At 46.7% G+C, this 23,444-nt stretch overlaps 1 protein-coding gene across 1 annotated transcript in view; it reads right to left on the reverse strand.

Moving 5' to 3' along the window:
- Positions 1-391: 391 nt before the first annotated feature.
- LOC146856132 (uncharacterized) overlaps positions 392-23,444 on the reverse strand; it is a 376,777-nt gene continuing 353,724 nt past the window's right edge. Inside the window, exon 29 of the mRNA XM_085651211.1 lies at positions 392-1,515. Coding sequence (XP_085507337.1) covers positions 779-1,515 — 737 coding nt within the window. The 3' untranslated portion in view covers positions 392-778. The remainder of the gene's footprint in view (positions 1,516-23,444) is intronic.

Consider the following 23,444-nt stretch of genomic DNA (forward strand, 5'->3'; position numbering starts at 1 on the left):
TCTGTGGTGGAAGACAGAGAGCTCTCAACCATGCTGAAGAGGTGCAGAAAAAAAAGAACGGACACTGGCAAACCGCTAGGTGCCTAATATACACCACTGATGTCACATGCAAAGGTGGACTTGTGGCAGAATATGCATGGCACTACCTGGTGGCATTGTAAAGTCATTGAAGGGGAACGTTTTCTGAGATCAGTCAGGAGCTTGAATGGAGTATTCCTCAGTTGATGAATCTGCAGGAAGTGATATCTACTCATAATACCACAGTACCAAATGGATCAGAATATTATGACATATGGTCACATCTGTGAATTTTATCCATAAAAGTACTTCAAAACAAAGAGCTGTCATTTGAGCTGGAAAAATAAGTATTTTTGTACAACTCAGCAACGTGTCAAATACAAGGGTTTTTATGGCAGGTGTATTTTTCTGTGACATCTGTAATACAATTTCAGTGGCCGAGATACTAGGCTAAACAAAACGACCACGACTGTGTTCCAGTATCTTGATCAAACTTTTTTTTAACAAAGTTTCTAACATATTTGTGCATCTTTTTGAGACATTTATTACTTGGCAATTCTGATGCCAGTAGCACATCCCTAAATGAAGGGTGAAAATATCTATACTGAAGTGGTAGAGTTGACACTGGTCTGTTATTTCCTTTTGAGTTCAGTACGCTACATAATGCAGGTCATCATCATTTGTAATGTCTCTTCGTAGTCCCATTACTATTCATATGTGGTAAATAGAGCATGATTTGGTAACAATGTTATGTACATTTTTAAAATATTTCCGAGGTATTCAGTTCGTTTTTAATTTCCGTTGGTCCAGCTTCACAAATTGCCATAGTTGTTGTTTTGGAAGGAGAATGTTTCTTTCTATGCAGATTAAGATCACTTTTGCGCCTAAAAGGTTTCTCACAGTCAGTGCATTTATATGGTCTTTCTCCAGTATGGATTCTAATGTGTCCTGTAAGATTATCTTTCCGATTAAAACTTTTGTGACAGAAAGAACATGTATATGGTTTTTCTCCTGAATGGGTTCTATGGTGAGTTATAAGATGGCTTTTTACAAAGAAGCTTTTGTCACATGCAGTACATGCATATGGTCTTGCTCTTGAATCAGAAGTCAAGTGTCCAGTATGTTCGCTTATCGAACTGTAGCTTTTAGCCCACTCAGCATGTGTATACGTTCCCTGGTTCTGCTCTGGAAGGTCTACAGGAAACTCTGTATTGCTTTGTATACACTTGTATTTCAAATGCTTATCTGACCGTCCTGTGCTCGGGTTTCTTCTGAAATGTAGTGGCCAGTTAAAACTGCTTTCACCTTGAGTGGTCTTTTCCTCTATAAGTTCTTGGATATATTCTGAAAACACTTGGCTTTTAGAGATCCGTTTCTTAAGTGAGCTTTGGGGCACTTTTGTATTGTATTTCATTGAAAAAGCTTTAGATGACATAGGTTTTTCAGAATGTTTTATGGATTCTTGCATTTTCTTTTGTCTGATGTTGCCTTCATTGTCTGTGGAAATAAAATAAGTTGTGAGTTGTTTTACCCATAAAATGATTTCCACATAGAATTGTTGCTTCTACATTATCCATGCAATACTCTAAGAAAAGAAAATAATTCTGAAAACATTTAATGTGAAGAAAGACGAGTATGACTAATTCTTTATAAGGATGTTTAAGCAATGTTCTGTAGAATAATTTATGAGAAAAAGAGCTGAGTGACAGTACAATATAGGATTTAGTAGATGAGTAGTAATTAATTTTTTTTCATTTAAAGCAGAGACCTGTTTCAGTACAGAGAACTTAACGGGTAAGCAAATATGTAAAACTATGTACACCATGATGTGACTTGACTCTTCTGACAACTTTATTTTTCTGAATTAAGATTGTTTCTGTTTCCAAATACAAGGCAAACACATTGCTACTTTTGTAACCAGTGTTAGTGGAAATCCATTTACAAATATTGGGCAACAAATTGATATGTATTTGATACCTCCTAAACAGCGTTACAGTAATATGTGTGTAACAATGCCAAAACGTCTGCTGGTAAGAAATCATGGTGAGCCTCCACTGACTGTCTGAATGATTAATGCTGCTGATACAGTCAACAAGGAGCATCTACAAGCAAGGGCAGAGAAATGGGGTATTCTGCAAAATCTTATCCTTAATTCAGGGGCTATACAGTACTAACACTGGGATAATAATGTGTATGGTTGAAGGGGGCAAGTTTAAAACAATGGGGTTTAGAGCACTGGAATTGGGGGTACTTGTCCAACCCTATAGAGCCATAGGTTCAGCAGCAAAAGAGAAGGTGTCCCAAAACGTGAGTCAACACACTTCGTGACTTTATCCTACATGGAATGAATATGCTACTTACCAGTATGCATCTGTTCTTGGCATGTAGAGCTGCTGACATTCATATCTGTGCATAGATCGCCGCCTAGTGTTGGGTCCAGATGTTTGCACGTTGTTGTCCTGGAAGAGTCTTCGAAGTATCCTTGGATAGGTGACTCCTCCCCTGGACTACAGTGCGCATGGGCATCCTCTCCATCCTCAGATTGTTTTTCGCCATTGTGGCAGTGATGGAGTAGATACAGAAAGTGATGACCATGCTTACAGTAATTCTGAGAGCTGCAGCTGCTACAGGCGCCGGGGAGGAGGGAGGGCGATATGAATGTCAGCAGCCCTACATGCCAAGAACAGATGCATACTGGTAAGTAGCATATTCAGTTCGAGGCATGTGGGCTGCTGAATTCATATCTGTGCATAGAATGTATAGCAGTGCCCTCTATTAGCGGCGGCTACCAGTGCCAGCTGCAGCGGTCTGAAAAAGGGTTTTGAGAACAGCCTGTCCTACAGCTGCCTGCTGTTTTGATTGCACATCTACACAATAGTGTTTGGTAAACGTGTGTGTAGTGGACCAGGTGGCTGCTCTACATATATCATGCAGGGGAATATTTCCTAGAAAAGCCATGGAGGCCCCTAACTTACGTGTTGAGTGGGCTCGTGGGGGAATAGTTAATGTGCGTTTTGCCTTTTGATAACAAATTTGGATACACTTAACTATCCATCTGGCTATCCCTGCTTTGGAGATGGCGTTACCTTTGTGGTGTGGGGCAAAGGCAACGAACAGTTGTTTTGTCTTCCTAAAGGGTTTGGTCCTGTCGATGTAATACATGAGGGCCCTTTTTACATCTAGTGTGTGAAGTGCCCTTTCCGCGACAGTTTGTGGGTTTTGGAAGAAAACGGGCAGTTCAATAGTTTGATTCATGTGGAACTGCGATATTACCTTGGGCATGAATTTGGGGTTGGTACGTAGTACGACCCTGTTGGCATGAACCTGTATAAATGGCTCTTGAACTGTTAGTGCCTGGAGTTCACTAACCCTTCTTAAAGAAGTGATCGCTACCAGGAAGGCTACTTTCCAGGTGAGGAATTGAATCTCGCATGAGTGGAGAGGTTCAAAGGGTGGACCCATCAGGCGTGTGAGGACCAGGTTGAGGTTCCACATTGGAGCTGGTGGGTGGCTTGGTGGAATAACTCGTTTGAGTCCTTCCAAGAATGCTTTGATGGCAGGCACTCTGAATAGAGAGAGGTGCTGCCTGGTTTGTAGATAGGCTGATATTGCGGTCAAATGGACACGTATAGAGGTGTACGCTAGATTGCATCGGTATAGGTGTAGGAGGTAACAAATGATGTTTTGGATGGATGCGTCCAGCGGGTTAATGTCATTATTACCGCAGTAAATAACAAACCTTTTCCATTTGGCTGCATAGCAAGCTCTTGTAGTGGGTCTTCTGGCCTCCTTGATGATGTCCATACAGTCAGGTGGCAGGTTGAGGTAGCCAAACTCTAGGACTTCAGGAGCCAGATCGCCAGGTTCAGCTGTTGCGGATCTGGGTGCTGAATCTCTCCATGGTTCTGCGTCAAATGCGCGGGTTTGATCCGCAGCCTTTGATGCGGCACCACGGAAAGTTCGAGGAAGGTGGTGTACCATGGCTGGCGTGCCCACGTAGGAGCAACTAGGACGAGTGTCAGGGAGTGTTGTCTGAGTTTGCGAGCCACCAGCGGTATCAACGGTGCTGGGGGAAAAGCGTACGCAAATCTGCCGGACCAGTTCATCCATATCGCATTGCCCTGCGACTGCGGATGTGGGAACCTGGCGGCAAAGCTTTGGCATTTTGCGTTTTCGCTTGTAGCGAACAGGTTTACTCTGGATGACCCCACTGCTGGAAGTACGGCTGGAGTACTGATGGGTGTAACTCCCACTCGTGCATCTGGTGGCTGTGTCTGCTGAGCAGATCCGCCATTTGGTTGTCCTTGCCGGGGAGGTGTTCCGCCATGAGGAACATGTTCCTCTGAATGGCCCACTTCCACATGCTCTGAGCCAGATGAGACAACTGTGGAGAGTGCGTCCCTCCCTGCTTCTGTATGTAGTACATTGTGGTCATGTTGTCCGTCCGGATCAACACGACCTTGTTGCACAGATGTACTTTGAATGCCTTCATGGCTAGGAAGATTGCCATCAGTTCCAGAAGGTTGATGTGCATTTTCTTCTGTTGTGTCGTCCATAGTCCCTGCACTGTGTAGTGGAATACATGAGCTCCCCATCCCTGGAGAGACGCGTCTGCTGTCAGTACTATTTGTGGAACAGGCTCCTGGAACGGTCGACCCTTGCAAAGGTTTTGTGGATTCCACCAATGCAGAGAGTTGTATGCCCGACCGCTCACCAACACTAGGTCTTTCAATTGTCCTTGAGCCTGATTCCACTGACGTGCCAAGCACTCCTGAAGCGGGCGCATATGTAGTCTCGCGTGTGGGACTATGAAGATGCAGGAGGCCATCATGCCTATCAACTGCATGAACACTCGCGCCGGAAGGGAGTGTTGAGGTTTGAACTTTGAAATCAGCATTTGCATGCTGTTGATTCTCACCAAATTTGGCTGAGCTGTGGCCGCCAGAGTGTCTATAGTCGCACCTAGGTACTGTTGTACGTGTGCCGGCTGTAGATGGGATTTTGGGTAATTTAGTGAGAACCCCAGACTGTGAAGGAGGTGAATGGTGCGGGACATGTGGCTGGCACATTGCTGGGCTGACTTTGCTTGAACGAGCCAGTCGTCCAGGTAAGGGTAGACGTGTATGTGCTGCCTCCGTAGATGTGCCGCCACAGTAGCTAGGCACTTTGTAAACACCCTTGGTGCCGTTGTCACGCCGAAGGGAAGGACTCTGAACTGGTAGTGCTGCCCTTGAACAGTGAACCTGAGGTATTTTTTGTGTGATGGGTGAATGGGTATGTGGAAATACGCATCCTTGAGGTCCAGTGTGGCCAGAAAGTCTCCCTGCTTGAGCAGCGGGAGGACTTGCTGTAGAGTGAGCATGTGAAAATGCTCGGAAAGAATGTATCTGTTTAGGGGTCTCAGGTCTAATATAGGTCTGAGTGACCCGTCCTTTTTCGGTATTAAAAAGTACAGGGAGTACACCCCCGTACCTTGCTCTTGGACGGGTACGACCTCTATTGCGCCTTTTAGAAGCATACTGTGCACCTCCTGCTGTAAGAGCGTTAAGTGCTCTGAGGACATAGGACGGTTTTTTGGAGGTATTGTGGGTGGAGTGGAGGTTAAGTCTAGGCAGTAACCGTGTTTGATAATATCTTTGACCCACCTGTCCGTGGTGATGGAGTTCCACGTGGACAGGAACCTTTGTAGCCTTCCCCCGACAGGTGTTATGTGGTCGGGAGGAAGGGAGAGGGCGTCAAAGCTTGTTCTTGGGGGAGGACCTGGTGTTGCCGTAGCCGCGTCCTCTGCCCTTTGTACTGGAGCCACGATATCCACCCCGGGTGTTTTTATCGTAGGTGGTTTGGGTATTGCCTTTGCCGTATGTCTGCTGTGACCCCTGCCCTCTACCTGCTCCCCTATTTCCGGGGCGACGAAAGGAGCTGCTCCGAAAGGACTGAGTCTGGAGAGCCCCCATGGACTTCGCAGTGTCTGTGTCCTTCTTTATTTTCTCAAGGGCCGTGTCAACCTCCGGCCCGAATAAATAGTCGGGGTTGACAGGTTGGTTCAGTATATAATTTTGCACCTCAGGTTTGAACCCGGAGATTCGCAACCAGGCATGTCGTCGCAGCATGACGCTTGTGTTTATGGCCCTGGCCGCCGTGTCTGCGGCATCTAGTGCACACTTGATGGAAACATTTGTGAGTAGCTGTCCCTCTCTGATAAGAATTTCTGCACCTTCTTTGAACTGGTCAGGGAGATGTTGGAGTAGTTGCTCCATTGTATCATAGTGCGCTCTATCGTAGCGAGCGACGAGCGCTTGAGTGTTGGCTATGCGCCATATGTTGGCAGCCTGTGCGGCAACTCGCTTGCCAGAGGTCTCTAAAACCTTGGACTCTTTGTCCGGGGGAGGAGCGTCACCTGTTGATTGCGAGTGTGCCCTCTTGCGAGCATTCGCAACGACAATGGAGTCGAGAGGTAATTGGCCTCTGATGTAAGTAGGGTCCCCAGGTGCTGATCTGTACTTTTTGTCGATCCTGGGGTTTATCACCCGTGCCCTGGTGGGTTCCTTGAAGATGTCCTTGGCTGGTTTGAGGACTCCTTTCAGCATGGGCAGAGTCTTTACATGCCTTTCCGAGGAAGCGAAAGTGTCCATAAGGAAGTCGTCTTCCACGGTGTCAGAGTGAAGCTGCACGTCATGATTATTTGCAGCACGTTCAATAAGAGCGTTGAACGCTGCAGTGTCCTCTGTCGGAGATGTTTTCGCTCCATAGAGTTGAGGGTCCTGTGCATCTAGAGGTGCACTGGGGTCTGCAGGGTCGCCCCAAGTTTGATCAGGGTCCTGTTGGTCATCAGGGTCCATGTCTCCGTGGTAAGGGACTTGGTCATCCATATAGTCTGCCAACGCATCCGTGTCGGAGTGTGTGGGAGAGAATGATAGTGGGTCTTGGTAGGGCGAGTCAAAAGATTCGCAAAGCACAGGTTCTGAGTCCACAGGCAGCTTTCTCTTTAGTGGGATCCTGAAAGGGTCCAAGGGTGGCTCTGAAGTTATCCTCCGGTCATGGATAACCATCCTGCCGGTGTTGGCGTCGATGTAACGTGACGGAGACGTCTCAGCAGGTGTAACCGTGGTGTGGGTGACCCGTGTCCTGAGTTGGAACATTTTCGGGATCGTGGATGGCGGCAGGCCAAAAGTTATGTTGGCTGGCGCCGAAGAGGCTGTTTGAGCTTTTAGTGGGCCGGAGCCCGATGTGTCCTGGAGGACCGCTTGGGTTTTGCTGCTTTGTGCCGCAACGGTTCGCACTTGAAGCGCTTTCGAGGCCTTAGCGCCGACCAGGTTTGTAGAGGCGGCCGTGGACTTTTTCGGCGCCGGTGGGTCATCGGGTCGAGGGGCGGAAATGGCCGTCGACGTCTTCGATGCAGGAGGCTTCGGAGTTGCCGTGGAAGCGACGTGAGACGCAGCAGGTGGTATGACCTTTGGTTTAGGAGTCGATGGCGTCGGCGCCGAGAGCCGAGCAGGTTTGATGGCACCGAGGGCCTTTTTCCGAATGCCGACTCCGGCGTCGGCCGCTTCAAGTTCGGCACCGAAGTCTCGCTTGGTGCGCTCGGTGCCGATGCGTGTCGCTGGCGTCGAAGGTGTGGAAGGCCTCGATCAGACTAGCGCCACTTTCGGTTTCGGTTTCATTTGTACCGGTGCAGCTTTCGGTTTCGGTTTGGTAGAAGGGAAACCAGCCGGTGTAGGTAATAATGGCTGCCGCTGAACGTCCGAGGCCGGGCCCGAGGGCGGGGCCGAAGAACCGCGGGATAGGTCTCGGGTAAGGCCCGAAGGCGATCCCTCGACCGGAGCCATAGACTGTGGCACTGGGCCCTCGTCAGTCTGAACGGGTAGGCCTTGCTCGTCATTGGAGCTACTCTCTTCGGCCCCTAAGGCCTCATCTTCATCTCCTACCTCGGCGTTGTCTTCATCTCTGCGAAAGAGTGATTCGTCGACGTCGTCCGAACCGGAGTCATGTTCGGAACCAGGATTGGAGGGTAGGACTTCCAACTCCTCGACATCTTCGGCGTGGAAGATGTCTGCCGGGGCCGGTGCCGCGTGCTGCGCTTCGAGTCTCGCCGCTCGACGATTCCGTAGAGTCTTCTTGGAACGGAACCGGGCACAGGCCATGCATGTCGATTCGTCGTGGTCCGGCGACAAGCATTTGTTGCACACCGGGTGGACGTCGATATGGGGATATTTCGCATTGCATACCGGGCACCTCTTGAATGGTGTCCTCGACTGCATCGTCGGTGTCGTCGATGGTCAGGTAAAAAGCGAAAAGTTGTTTCCGAAGTTAGTAAGCTAACAGGTAGGGTCGAAACCGATCGAGTGAACAGTACCGACGCGAACTAAAGGCCTTTTGGCCTCGACTAACTTTTTCCTAACTGGAGTTAAGATAGCACATCCGAACCCAATGGCGGAAAAAACAATCTGAGGATGGAGAGGATGCCCATGCGCACTGTAGTCCAGGGGAGGAGTCACCTATCCAAGGATACTTCGAAGACTCTTCCAGGACAACAACGTGCAAACATCCGGACCCAACACTAGGCGGCGATCTATGCACAGATATGAATTCAGCAGCCCACATGCCTCGAACAATATGAATTCAACACATCTGGGTAGCTGAGGACTTTGAAGCTGTTGGCAGTTACTCTGGGTCTGGTGTAGAGTTTGATAGACAGGGTACTCCACTACAAATGTGGCAATGCATCCCATATGTCAAACTGGTGGTCTGTCCACTCTATAGAGTGTCAGTGGACCATCCTGTTTCAGATGGTGGTGCCCCCACAGGCGCCGCAGTCAGATACCCTACACGAACGGCCTGACTGAGTTGGTGTACAAGACTGCTACCCTATTTAGAGCGGTTGGTCTGATGTACTTCAGGGTGGGTCGCAAGGAAAACCCTGGCAGTTCCAAATTAAAAACAACAAACATTAAAAACCCCAAAACTCTGGGAGAAAACCCTCATGGTGTCAAGGTCATTTATTTTTTCCCGAAAAACAAACTCTCACTTTGGGAGTTTGTTTTTGGAAAGCAAGAACATTTGATGAGCAGCCGCTTGAAACATGGCAGCTGCTCACCAAACGTTCAGTACCTTCAGAGGAGTGCCACTGATGGCAGCTCTTCTAAAACAGGGCTGGCCGAGATATAAAAATATAGCTGGTGGCAGTCCAGCCGGTGGAGGAAATGGCTCCAGTCACTGTGAGAGGGGGCAGGATGCCTGACAGATTTTGAGATCTCTATGCCTTCAGATGAGCCATTATCAAGGCCTCTATGGCTTATATAGCATTGTAATAAACTACTCTGAATTAAAGAGGACTTATTTCAGGAAAATAATAGTGCCACATTTATGGAGTATTGGGGAGAGTTAAAAATCAAAAACAAGGATTCCTGTCTTTCCACCATAGATGTGGTAGGTTACCAGTATGGTCCCTGTTAAAGACTGATAGTGAAGAGGCATTCCTATCACCAATATATGGAGCAGACTTTTGGCAATACTCACAATCACTATACCCCTACTTCAGAAGAAAAGTACTTAGCTAGTTCAGATCCTTTTCGGCTAACCACAAGAAACTTCGAAGATTAGAGAACCTTTCTTCTGAACCAGTATCTATCACTTTTGCGGTTCCCTAAGGATCAATATCGGCAGAAACTTTGTTTTTTTTTGTTAAAATTTTTATTAGAAACCGTTGGTACACAATAAAATACAGACAAGGGCCTACAACCACCAGGGCCGGCCGCTATGGAGCCCGAGGGCCCGCAGTGCAACACCACACATTCAAATGAACCAGAGGCAAAGCTCCCGGCAGTTCGTGAGCACATGTAACCGGCCGCGGCCATAGGCCAGTAGCAATCGGAATAAACAGTTTCATTTTTTATTAAATATAAAACACACTTAAGGCAATGAGAGTCCGAAATAGCAGCGTGCTCTTCCCAGGACGGGGAACAACGTACAGTGTCCAAAGCAGTTCTTGTCTGGAAGCGGTAGAGGGGGGCAACGGGAGAGCAAAGCATGGAACACACCTCACACCATCCCGCAGAATGCGTGGCTAGGGGGACAAAGCAATATCGATCTCTAACAGAAACTTTGTTTTAAACTACATTTGGAAGCACTGAGAGACCTAACGGAAACAGCCATTTTGGTATGACTCTTCATACATAGCTAGGATTCTCTGTGCTAGGATAGAACTGGGTCATTATGCAATCCAGGCCAGGGGGGTCATGTCACTGGATAGGTTTTAAATTACTTGTTGGATCTCCTCTGTGGTGATCGGCAATTCAAAGCATTGTCTACGGATTTCCTCGAGCCAAGCCAATTCTATGGTATAAATAAAAGTCTGTTATCTCATCTGTGGCTGGGCATGATTTGGAAGAATACAGCTTTATGTAAAAACCACAGAATTCCTCCAGGACATTTGTGACCTCAGTGGCCTTAGATCCATCTACTCTATTTCTTTTAGGTCTAATTTGGCTTTTTGGCTTCTAAGTAACCTTGCAGACGTTTTACTCACTCTGTCCCCCCACTTCCTGTATGCTCTAGCCTGTGCCTCCCTCCTCAGATAGTTAACTTCACTGTATGCAGTTTCGTTGAATTAATTCAGTTCAACCTCACCCTAGCAAGTATTGCGGAGTCGCCGCTATCACAATAAGTTCTTTCAGGGTTCTTAAAGTCACCTTCTAGTCTCGCCTGTCGTGCCCTGATATCCTTTTGGATGCCTGCCTCCTTGCAATGCGTGCCCCCCCCCTGCATTACTGCCTTCAAGGCCTCCCATAATGTGATGGGTTATTAACTGGTAGTTCGTTAAGGGAGAAATAGCCTACTATCTCCTGCCAGAATTCTTCTCTAAATACCTCATCACATAGACTTCCATGTGGGAGCCTCCAGGTAAAAGCAGTATGGCACACCTCAAGGACAGAAAGTTCACATAGTATTAGGCAATTGTCAGAAAGGATCCTAGGGCAGTATTCTACATGTCTGGACCACAAACAGATATCTTTTGTGACTAAACAGTAATCTAGTCTGGAACAGGGTGTTTGGGTGCTGGATATATATGTACTTTCCAGTGTCTTTGGGTTTCATGTGTGCCATATGTTTACCAAGTTGTAGTCAGTTATAATCTCTGCTAATTGTCTAACCCAGAGCAAGTGGAGACACACGGACTCACTTGATCTGTCAGCAAGTGGGGACTAATACCACATTGACATCTCCTTTCTAGATGATAGGCCATGGGCTTAACTGCTTTACATTGAGCCACACCTCCTGGTAAGATGCCTAGGCTGTCGACACTGGGGCCATATTTACAAATTATTGTTACCGTTTTGCTTGTATCATATTATGCAGTGTGAGATACCTACCTTCAGCATCCCTTATCATCCACAGCATGTGCATGGGCACTCTTCATCTAATTATGATATCTATGCCCGAACATATGAGGAATAGAATGCAGTGTATTTTGCGCCAACCTATTCGGCTGAGTCTGGATCTTCTTGAGCGGGTTAAATGACTTTCCGGTAGAAGACCTATACCAATCTCTTTCCTGTGCCGTTATGCCAATATTGGACATGTTTTCCTTAGGTTATTTAGTCCTAGTATATTCCGACTAATATATTCCAAGTTATGTGCTTAATTGGGCGCATTATATTTTACAGTTTGCTATGTTAATTCATGCAAGTAGTGCTAAAGACTTATTGCGATGGTGGTGCGCTCAGCCAGGCTGTATATGAAATGACATGTACGTAAAATTCAACCCGCTCACTGATGCCCAAAGGTGTGGTCTACACTCTCCTAGAATTCCTCTCCTAACAACTCTTGACATCCCCATCCCCAACTTGTCAGACAAGTCAAGTCAGCCACCCTCCATCCATATAAGCGTAAACACAACTTGCAGTTTACCTTGAAATTTTAACCAATAACTTTGTGGTTAATATAAATTTCCAACTAACGGTTCCCCGCCCTCTTACTAGAAAAGAGGTATTCACTGGTCTATTTTAAAGTGAGGGCATCTCCCAGTGGGGCGACAAAAGAGCGAGGTGGACAACCAACTCAGATAGGGAGTTGGTGGCCGAGGGCAAGTGTTTTTGGAGTGCCACATCCCCCTCCAACACTCCGCAGATAGGGGTAGCTATTCTGTTGGTTACATTTTCTTGGGTGTGCAGGACTGAAGGGTGGATCACTGGGTAAGAGGACGTGGTTTTAACACCCCGCAGCTAATGAGGTAACCAATTAAGTATCTGTAACTGTACCGCAACTACAAAGTCTAGGTAAATGGAAATAGTGTTGCTGTCACAATGGAGGTCGCGTTGCTCCTTGGAGACACAGCATTGTATCCCAGTCTTTGAAATTGAAGAGACTTGGAATAATTGTTCAAGGAAGGGTACCTGGTGGTAGACAACGTCCTAATGATCTGTGTGCCTTTTCAGTGGAAAACATGGGAGTGAAAGTGGCTGCTGAGAAGTAGCTTTTAGGCATTTTTTCCACATATTTCTCAATTATTCCCATGTTTGCTGATTCTGGGATTAACAGGAATCGCAGATTATTGAAGCACAATTTTGCTTCAAGGTCCAGGTCTCACCCCCCACTACACGCTACGGAAAGCAAAAAACAAGCGGAGGTGCTCAGGTGCTGGGCGGAGGGATGGGAACTAAAAGACGCATGGCAAGCAAAACATGCTGGACACAGGGAATACTCTTTATTCACCACTGCACACTCGGATAGATCGATTCCTTTGCTCCAGAGTTCTGTTGGAGTCCACTATTTTGGTGCTCCATATGGGGAAAACCCTGTCAGATCATAATCCTGTGGAATTAACTATGCAGTGGGGTAGGGTCCCGACTCCAATGCCTACTTGGAAACTACAACCTGAAATGCTGGAAGATCAGGTCTTTTGCACTACCCTCTCAGAGGCAATAACTAATTACTTTTCTAAAAACGCGGGGACTGCTAGCTCCCGCCGGATAGAATGGGATGCCTTTAAGACGGTCATCAGAAGGGGGGCGATTAGCACCAAGTCCGGAGTGAAACACGCATGCTTTTTTAGAGCGGCTCACAGAAACAGAAGGTAGATTGGCCGCACTGGAGGGGGAGGATGCAGGGACTAACGACCAATTGACACAATTGCGGGAGGCTAACATTCAATACGCGGAGCTGCTTGAAGAGCTGCGTGTGGTGGATTAGAGATTATACACACAAAAACAGCACACACAAGCTGACAGATCCGGGCCACTGCTGGCGCTGCTGGTCCGGAAAGTCCCCTTGCCCATGCCCATACTAGAAATCCGAAACAACATCGGTGTGGTAGTGAACACACAGCTTGACATCAATACCGCGTTTAAGGATTATTATGAACTCCTGTACGGTCCATTGCCCAGCCTTATTGACGCTGACTTTGAACCGTTCCTTGATGGTATATGCGTCCCCCAGCTTACACATCATCAACGCGACGATCTACTATGTCCCATAACAAACGCGGAAATACGGCAGGCAATTAAAGCATTGCAACGCAACAAGACTCCCGGGCCTGATGGTCTTCCGGACGACTTTTACGCAATGTATGCCGACTTGCTGACCCCTCACTTACAATCTCTCTACCACGACTCTTTAGAAGGAAATGGGCTCCCCGAGACTACATTACAGGCGTTGGTGGTTTCTCTTTTGAAGCCCGGGAGGGATGCTTTGCTTATTTCAAGCTATAGACCATTATCACTCCTCAACACGGACTATAAAATTCTGAGTAAGTTATTGGCCACCCGCCTTAATCAGTTTATACCCGCGCTGATACACAACGATCAATGTGGGTTTGTCCCTGGTCGGAGCACAGCACTCAACATTCAACGGTTACACCAAGTTATGTTAGGTACACATGGTATGGGAACCGCAAAAGGCTGCATATCACACGACCTGAGGCAAGCGTTTGACTCCCTACGATGGGATTATATGTTCAATGCCCTTGCACGCTTTGGTATTCCTAATTAATACATAGCATGGGTACGCCTATTGTACACAAATCCCACGGCGCGGGCATGAACGGGACGGCACGTTTCAGGACAATACGTGGTGGCCCGGGGGACAAGACAGGGTTGCCCCCTGTCGCCGTTGTTGTTTATCTTAGCTTTGGAGCCACTTCTACACAGACTTCGTACTTTTGCAGGCTGTCAGGGTATAACGCATGGTCGTACATCCCACACTGTCTCGGCATATGCGGATGACCGTATCCTTTATATCAAGGATATGAGGGTTGACCCTCACCCTATGCCCTCCATTTTTGAATCCTTCCAAGGTCTCTCTGGCCTGGCCATTAATGCTACTAAGTCATATGCGTATTTCTTTGACAGCGCTGGGGGAGGACGGGATTTTTCGGTTCGGTCCCTGGACCTTACATATAGCACCCGACACGTTTAAATATCTCGGAATACAAAATCTACCGCACCTCCTGGATAGCAACCTGGGGCGTGCGATTGCCGCTCTCAAATCCCAGATTCAATTCTGGGTCTCATTGCCCCTGTCGGTGGCGGGCAGAGTAGCTACCACAAAAATGGTACTCTTGCCACGGCTTCTTTACTTTTTCACGAATCTGCCACTGCTTGTCCCCATGAGGTCCTTTAAAGTTTTGAACTCCCTGGTGACGGATCTCAACTGGGGTACAGGACGTAGACGTATTAGCTTGGTGAAACTGCAACTTCCTGCGAGACTGGGCAGCATTGGGGGTACCGGATCGACGGGCATATTGCAACGCCAGCCAATTGCAATGGCTTGCAGGTCGCAACCTACATGAGCTAGATATGTCAGCGCGAGATAGGGATAAGGGGATCATACACAGACTCTTACTACCACAGGCCCCCCCCCGTTGACATCGATGCCCCACTTATTGAAATTGTCTGTCACTTACTGGCGGAGTGCGGTAAGATATACTGGACAGAGGGCACCTTACGCCCCCACCATTCCGCTGCTGGGTATCCCCACACGTCCAGGGACCATCTCTAACCGCGTTCTAAAGACGTGGTCTGAAGCGGGCATCACTACACTAGGGGATTTCTTCATGGAGGGTGTATTGATGCCGCACAAAACATTTGTACGTGCCCAATGGTGCCCCAGACACGTTCTTATTACACGCACACATTTCCAGATACATACGCAACACGTGGTCACCCGAAGACACTGAACCACCTTCAAACGCACTGCTTACCATGCAGTATCTAATGAGTAACGGAGCTCGACTGACTAAATGGTTAACTCATGGGATCCGAGTTGAGAGAGCGATCTCATTACATCCGCTGCGCGACAAATGGGAACGGGACTTGGGTCGTACATTTACGGTTAAGGAATGGGGTTCCTCAAGAAGGTCTCCCGCAATCCCAAGTGCAAATTTATACAGTTGATGTTGCTACACAGGGAATACTTAACCACGTGCAGGCTGAGCACTATGTTTCAGGGGGCAACTGATGACTGCCCGCGCTACCACAAACCCAACGCGGGACTGACACACATGGTATGGGCCCGCCCTAGACTGGGACATTACTTGGCAATGGTATGCAGGATATTGACAGCGGTGGCCCCGGTGCGCCAAAATGACACCTTAGAATACTGTGTACTGGGTCAGGGGCCCCGTGACAAGAAGGGCGACTCTACAGCACGTTTTGCGAACTTAGTGCTCCTTTTGGCCAAGAGAGCCATAACCACACGCTGGAAAGCCACTAGAGCCCCGTCCTTATTGGACTGGCATACCGAAATGTTGAAATGGGGTAGAGCAGAAGGGACCGAATTGCAGCGGGAGGAATTCAGGGGCCTCCGGAAGACACCGATTTCCATCAGTTGGCATGCGATGCTGGAAGAGTATGCCGCAATAGACATCTTGTCTTACTGAACTGCAGTGGAGACGTGACAAGGGGGTCTAACATGCGACTGTGGGTCACCTGGACTTCTCATGCTGCTTGTGTGCATTGCTAGGTGAATGAACAGAATTAAACAGCTCCATTCAGATAGACTTTGACGCCGACATACACGCACAAGTGGTAGAGAATGTTGTGCTAATCTCATAGATCGATGTACAAGGCCGAGCATGCGGGGTGGGAGGGAAATTGGGGAGACTGTTTTTCCCCTTCTTTGTTAGGATGTTTTAACAATGTTAAGTCCTGTAGATTTTCATAATTTACCATCCGCTATGCTAAACATCCTGGTACATACCAAGTTCATGAAAATGTTGTACACGAACAGACTGTTGGATAACCCGATTTGAGAATATTCGACTATTATATGTTGCCATTTGAGGACACAGAGGGATGCTCACCATTGTTAAAGACTATTATCCTATGCTGATGATAACTGGGTTCTGTTATATTATGTGCCTATCTGCCTTTATATTGCGGTATGATGACTGTCTTATTGTTTTGTAAAATCAATAAAAACAAGGTTACAAAAAAAAATCTTGCTTCAAGCTCTACATTCTTAGCTCTGATGTTTTCCAGTACTTTCTCCATCTGTACTAGCTTCTCATTTGCACTTTTGTGGTGTCTTTTGTATCAGATGTAAGAAGTTCAAGGTGCCCATGGCAGTCACCGTAGCTATCTACTCTTTCTTTTATACACGGAGTCTGTCTATAAGGGTTTTCGATCTTCGACTTTTTTTCCAGGCTACGTTTCATTTCAAGCATGAGTAGGCGCGAGTTGGCTCACTGTCCTCTGTGAACTGTGATTTGGGCATCGCCTCCTCAGTACAGGCTTAGGACTAGGCTTGCCCTCCCGTGCATCCTTATCTTTGCTTGCTTGTCATTTTGCCTACCCATATTGCCAACACTAAGCAGGAAAACAAGGCAGGGGTGGCAGATGACGCAATCCTCTTTTTTGCACATCATATGTTCTTGTGGTCACTTGTTTTTCAATTCTAGCCATAAATCTCTTGCTATTGAAAAGGAATCTCAATTAGTTTGCAGGCAACCAGATTAGGGGTTGTAGGGCAACCGTGGGACACCGTTATTATGCAGCCAGCTTCCAGGGCATCAGTGCCTAGATCTCTGTGCTCTTTCATGGTGATCTTTTATGGCGCTACTGGTTCCGCCACACCCCACACTCTTCTTTTTCTCTCCATAGGGGGAACTAACCCGTATAGTGGTTGATACTAGAATCATATCATATCATGAAGCCTATCAGGCGCAGGATTTACTTCACAGATAGCGACAACTCATCACTGCTTCTGCATACAATACTACTTTTGAATCTTTTACATTCTCGAAAGTGTATTATATCAAATTTGATTGTCCTTCTCGGTTTCTTAACACTAAGTGGGCCAGCCACAAATACATGTGACTTTTCTTCATTTTAACTTTCGGTTCCTTTTTAGGTCTCGGCTAGCGAAGGCTGCGCTTTAATGTTTTGTAGTAGTGGGGCTTGAACCCGCCCCTCTTCTCCATTGGCTGGCCTCTTAAATGCTGGTCAGCCATTGGAGAAGAGCTTTGTCTCTCGAAACAAGCCCCGTCTTTTTCGGATTCGGGGGCATGCTTTTTCGCGGCTTTCTCTTTTTTAAGCCCCGCCCCTTTTACACGTGGTGGGCGTGTTTTTTTTTTTTTTTAAGATAGTAAGGGTCGACCATTTTGTGCGCGGTCAGAACGGAGCGGGACGTGGGGTCGCCTCTTCCTTGCTGCAAGGCTTATCTTTGGAGGATGGAACCTCGCTCTCCGCTGCTGCAGGTCCGGTGCCCCTGCTGTAGCTGTTCCGTTCAGCGATACTCTTCCTGTGCCCACCTCTTCACTGCAGCTCCCAAAAACGCCTGCTCTGCTGCTTTCCCTCCAAAGACTGATCTCTGCCCTTCTCCTCTGCTGACACGCAGACTAAACCCCCCCCTTGGTCGCCCACTCCAGACTAAACTCGCCACAACTTAAAGCTCGGCGTTTCCTGGCGCTCGAGGACAGGCGGCAGAGAAGTAACAGGACTCAGTCTTTTCCTTCTTACTTAGAGAAGAAAAATACAGCGTCTGCTTCTGCTCTGCCGCTTCAGCTGCCCCCCCCCCACTCTTTCCCCTCCTCCTCACCCCTCTCCAGCAGTGACTTCTACTCCACGCCCTGACTTGGCAACAGGTATTAATACCACCCCCTCGCGTTGTAGCCCCGCACATTCTCCAGCGCTAACTCTGCATCAGATTAACTGGCACCTAACAAGGGGCCTTGAGAAGCGGGCCAGGGAATGAGCACACTGCAGTGGGCGAAGGGGCGCGTGCACTTGTGTTATATCTACTGGTGCATGGCTCTGCAGTGGTTCAAGGGGCGGTGCACTTGTGTTATTTATTCTACTGGTGCAGGAGAACATTGCAGTAGGCGAAGTGGCGCCTGTACTTTTGTTATATCTACTGGTGCACGGGGCATTGCAGCGAACGAAGGGGCGCACTACCCCTGGTGATATTCTACTGGTACACTGAGCATTGCAGTGGGCGAAGGGACTCGTCACGGGGAATTGCAGTGGGTGAAGGGGCGCGTGCATTTGTATAGTTGTACTCGATTTTACTGGTGCACAGGGCATTGCAGTAGGAGAAGAGGCTTGTGCACTTCAGCTATGTTCTACTGGATCATGGGGTAGGGCTTCCCTCCTTCATTCCGCACTTGTTAATGGGATCTGACGGTTTGTACAGCGCCTTCGACGCACACAGGGCCGGCTTTAGTGCTGGTGGCGCCATCTGCGACAATGCTTCAGCTGCCCCCCCCCCCCACTCTTTCATTCTTCCCTCTCTTTCTGTCTAGCAGTTCTTCTCTTACTGAAAACCTTAACTTCAAAATGGGGTTCTCGCTCTCTTTCCTCTACTTTCTTTTATTTGCTCCCCTGTGAAATGGATCCAAAAAAGAAAATCATTTTTGCTGGAAATGTCGTATTTTAATTCTAAGGTGCAGCATCTGGAATAAAAGGTTAAAAATATGAAAAATAACTAAATAAAGTAAGACCGTGGTAGCAAACTGGCCAGATTGATTTTATTCACACCCAAACACATTAGCGCCACTTATACAGAGTTTGACAGTGAAGCGCTATTTTTGTTTTCTTGTCTTTGTTTTCCCTGGGCTTGCAACTAGTGCACCAATCCTGGAGGTACTGCAAAGTGTGGATTGGAAAACAAAATGTGTACTGTGGCTCTGCGTCCAGGGATGTGGTCTTTTTACCATACTGCTAACGTTTTGTAAGGATATCAACAATGGACATTGAAATGGGACCATTCAAGGCCCCTTTCAGGCAAAAGCACTCACTGATTTCTGAATAGTGAGTGTAAAAGCGTTAAGGTAACAATGTTGTTCCTGCTTGCATTTCACATGGTTTGCTAAATTTTGCATTCCCCTATGAGCGTTTGCTTTTTCCAGGATGTCACTTTTTTTTTTAGTCCGCATATTGCTCTGGTCTATTGCGTCATTTAAATTGAGCCTCATCCAGGTGTTTATAGCCGGCAGCAATTGGGTTGTAGTTGATGGCAGTGTGAGTTTCTCAGTGGGACAGTATGGTGTTCAGTGGGGGAGAGGATGTGGCACTATGGCCAGAGCTGCTGAATTTGGAACTGTGTCCTCATGAATTGTGTGTGGGAGGCTCTATGTGAGTGTGTGTATGTGTGTGCCTCTGTAAGTGTGGCTCTGTGTGGGTGGCTTTTTTGTAGGTGGCTCTATGCATGGGTGGCTCTGTCTGTGTGTGGGTAACTGTGTGTGTAGGTGGCTCTGTGTGGGTGGCTCTGTGTGTGTGGGTGGCTTGGTGTGTGTGGCTCTGTGTGTGGATGCAAATGCAATAGGTCTCGCATTTGAGAGAGATTAAGCTATTGACATTGTAAATAACAATGCCATTTCTTTAAATGTTTTAAAAACAAAAACATAAACAAAAATAATGTCATGAGCAATGCCAATAGCTCTAACTTTAACAATGCCGAGACCATTGCATTGTAAATGCTTGTTCTTCTTTCTGCAGCTCATGTTCTACAATTTGGTCCCCACCTCTAAGTATATTGATTCTTTGGATCTTCTGATTGCCAGGTCTGCAAATTACTATGTTTATCAGGTATTAAGTATTTGATTTCTATTCACTTGGTTGCAGTTGCACATACATTTTATTTTCAAACCTTGGGATCTGCACTATTCCTACTATTGGTGTGCACTCTTAATTGAAACAGTCAGCAGTCTTTCAAGTACTCTATTTTAACTATTTTTTTTATCTAGGTCCAACCTCACATGATGTGGACCTATGCTTTTTACTTGATAATGTAGCTTTTGGAACATTGTTGGGCTGTCCCAGTCTCTTTACACTCTCATTTAAAGTATAGACTGTAAAACTCATAACAAGTTCAGATGTTGTCATTTCTTTTTCTATACTCACACAAATATTGATTCAAAATAATAGTGTCACTGCACTCTGGATTTATTTTTTGTACCTAAGTATAGATTATGATACATTCTTTAATCATATTAAATTGCAGCCGTGATAAAGTGCAGAAGGACAAAACACGTGTCGGCTGCCTTGGAAGTAATTTACACTCTACTTCTTAGAGTACCATCTATGTATTCATAATAATTCTAGAAGAACAATAAAGTTGGAACGTGAATCACAACCCTAAAACATAGGGCTGATTCTTTGACTATTCTTTACAAACAATATTGTAGTATTTTTGTGTGCTGCAATCCATCTTTTGTATCTTGAAGCGGGACCATCAGTGGTTACTGACTGGCAGTCATCCTTCTGGAAGAGGGAATCTCCTTCCCTTCAGCAATTCTCTTTGTTCCCTGTTCCTGGGAGTGCTTCACACATCCTAGCAGGATGGAAGAATGTTATCACAGTTGACTGTGGCACCAGATAAACAGGAAAGGTGACAAAAGGTTTGGGCAACTAAGTGGAGAATTTCTAAGTTCACATAGCTATTAAATGTTACCTTAAATCTGACCTCGGCAATGAGTCGGTTTAATGTAATGATTCATTTGATAACTTGGAGTCATATTTTTGGTGGTCCCAAGTGGAGGCTAGCACTTAGCTTTGTGGCTAGTGAAACTCCACGTTAGTCAATGGGACCACCACCGGGGATGCTACAGTGAAAACAGCAATTTCATATTTTCAGTGCAAGGGCATATTAAAAACAAAAGAAACATGAAAAAAGATTTCCAGCTGGTCAGAGAATGGTCTGGGTGGCAGATGACTACAACCACCAGAATCCTTTGTTGTTTCTGGACCCCAGGAGGTGCCTCTTTCCATCGGGATTGTATGCACCTGCAGCGCTATAAAGCGTGCTTTCACCTCCCGGAGATTGGGATTTCCAGCTGGTCAGAGTGCGTTCTGAGTGGCAGAGGACTACAGCCACCAGCATCCTTTGTTGTTTCTGGCCCCCAGGAGCTGGCCCTTTCCATCGGGATCACCTGCAGCACTATAAAGTGAGCTTTCACCTGCCGCAGTGCGGGTCCAGAATGGGATGCGCCCAGGTAAAACCCGGGCCAAGGGTTGGCTCATCCAAGCCCATCACAGGCTGGGCCACCTATCTCAGTTTCTAAACTTGAGCGATCCATCTGCTTGAATCTGCCAGACCAGCCAAAATAGATCACCTTGATTGGAAACAAGTACTGTGGCTCTATCGCCCTAAAGTGTAATGGCACGTCCATTCATGTAGGGAGATTTGGTGCACCAATAATCCTTGCTGTTTGTTGTTTTATTTCCTGATCTGATACTCTGATATCCCATCATCACTGACTGCAAATGCACATTGAGACTTTTTGTAACGCAAGCTATATTAATTGGAAAAGAGACAAACAAGAGTAATTATCTGGTGACACTTGAGATGATTAGACCTGCACCACTCAGATCCGGAATTTTTCTCCTCACGGCTTTGACAGCAACTGTACTGGGTCTGTCACAAGACTGATATACTTTATTGAACCTCCCTCCATGGAAGATGGCTGCCAAATGTAAACTTGCTTTTAAGTGTCCATCCAATAATCTTCCATACTGTTTGTTGGTAGTAATATCAGGGGTGGGAAAAAGTTTTTCTGTTTTGGGTAGTTAAATTACCGAATTATTTCCTGGAGCATAAGTGCACACTTATTGGGCCAGGGGCGACGTCCTGAACTGATATTGATATGAGGAAACGTAAAGCATGCAAAGCACTTCCTGGCAAGGGGAAAAATCCCAAAATAATGCGTAGTGTGGGGGACAACTGCACAATGGGTGAAATAGTTAATTTAATGGAAGAGGTTGATTCTATGTTGGGAGAGAAGACTAAACAACCAACAGTAAAGCCAGTAAAAATAACCTCCTTCTATGTAAAAATGGGAGGGATCCAAAAACAGGACAAACCTGAAAATAGATTCACCCCAGATAATGAGGGGGAGCAGCTGGGCCATGTACCACAAACAGCAGTGCCAATCCCTATTGATGTAAACACAGTTACCTCAAACCAGCCACTGGGTCACTCTCGGGTGAGAGTAGAACCCTGCCTGGATCTGGGGAAGAGGGGGAGAAGGTGGCCTTTAGCCTCCCATGTACAAATAGATTTTCACCCCTGGCAGACGAGGAGTTAAACATCACAGCCGCAGGGTTAGGTTCAAGTGGCTTGAAGTCTGCACCCCAACAACATATTGGAACAGTAGAAGGTATTAAAGTAGGGGCATAATCAATCCTTCCACAGGGAACTCAAAGGTGTAGCTGTAACGCTGCACAATTGGTTGAATTGACAGTGAAGTTTCAGATCTAAAGGGCCTAGTTAAATACCTCCTGTCCCAATCAAAGAGTCGTGAGGGGCCACATTGTAGCAAGAAGGTAGATAATATTATAGTACCTACCAAGCCAGTTCATTCACACAACCAAATACTCCCAACTACGCATAGTAAACCATCGACTACCACAGCCAACTGAAACATAACTCCAGTGAATTCCCTCCCTGGCGTAGGAAGTATGGCATCGAGCAAGGGAATGCGATATAGTACAATACAGTGGGCTTTAGTCCGCAAAGGTAAAACGAGACCAGGAGCCACCTAAAGTAGCTCTACAGCATCAAACAACACACCCTTATCTAATGGGAAATATATGCACTGCTTACACCAACCACCAGTATAGGGAACATCCTAATCCCACAAACCAGTATTCTAATATCAAATCTATTAATAGAACTAGGGAACATATGGTCCCCTGACGAATGTACTAAAACATGAGAGCTGGGAGGATGAGGACGCCCTCTTAAACTAAGCCATATACTTGATTAGGCTTAACTGGCAATGCTTGTCTGGTGAACTCCGATATATTCAAGGCAGAATGGTTCCAAGGCGAGAATGCAGACAATGGCACCACTGGCACTTTTAGTGAGGGCCAGATTGCTATGGACTTGAGATTCAGTGCACTGCTAAAACCTGCAATGAGGTTTAAGTTACACAGATTACTTTCCATTCCAGTTTGTCCACTGATAAGCGGTTTTCTTACACCACCTGAAGT

This window comes from Triturus cristatus, chromosome 4_1, assembly GCF_964204655.1.
Source record: "Triturus cristatus chromosome 4_1, aTriCri1.1, whole genome shotgun sequence".
Taxonomy (NCBI): domain Eukaryota; kingdom Metazoa; phylum Chordata; class Amphibia; order Caudata; family Salamandridae; genus Triturus; species Triturus cristatus.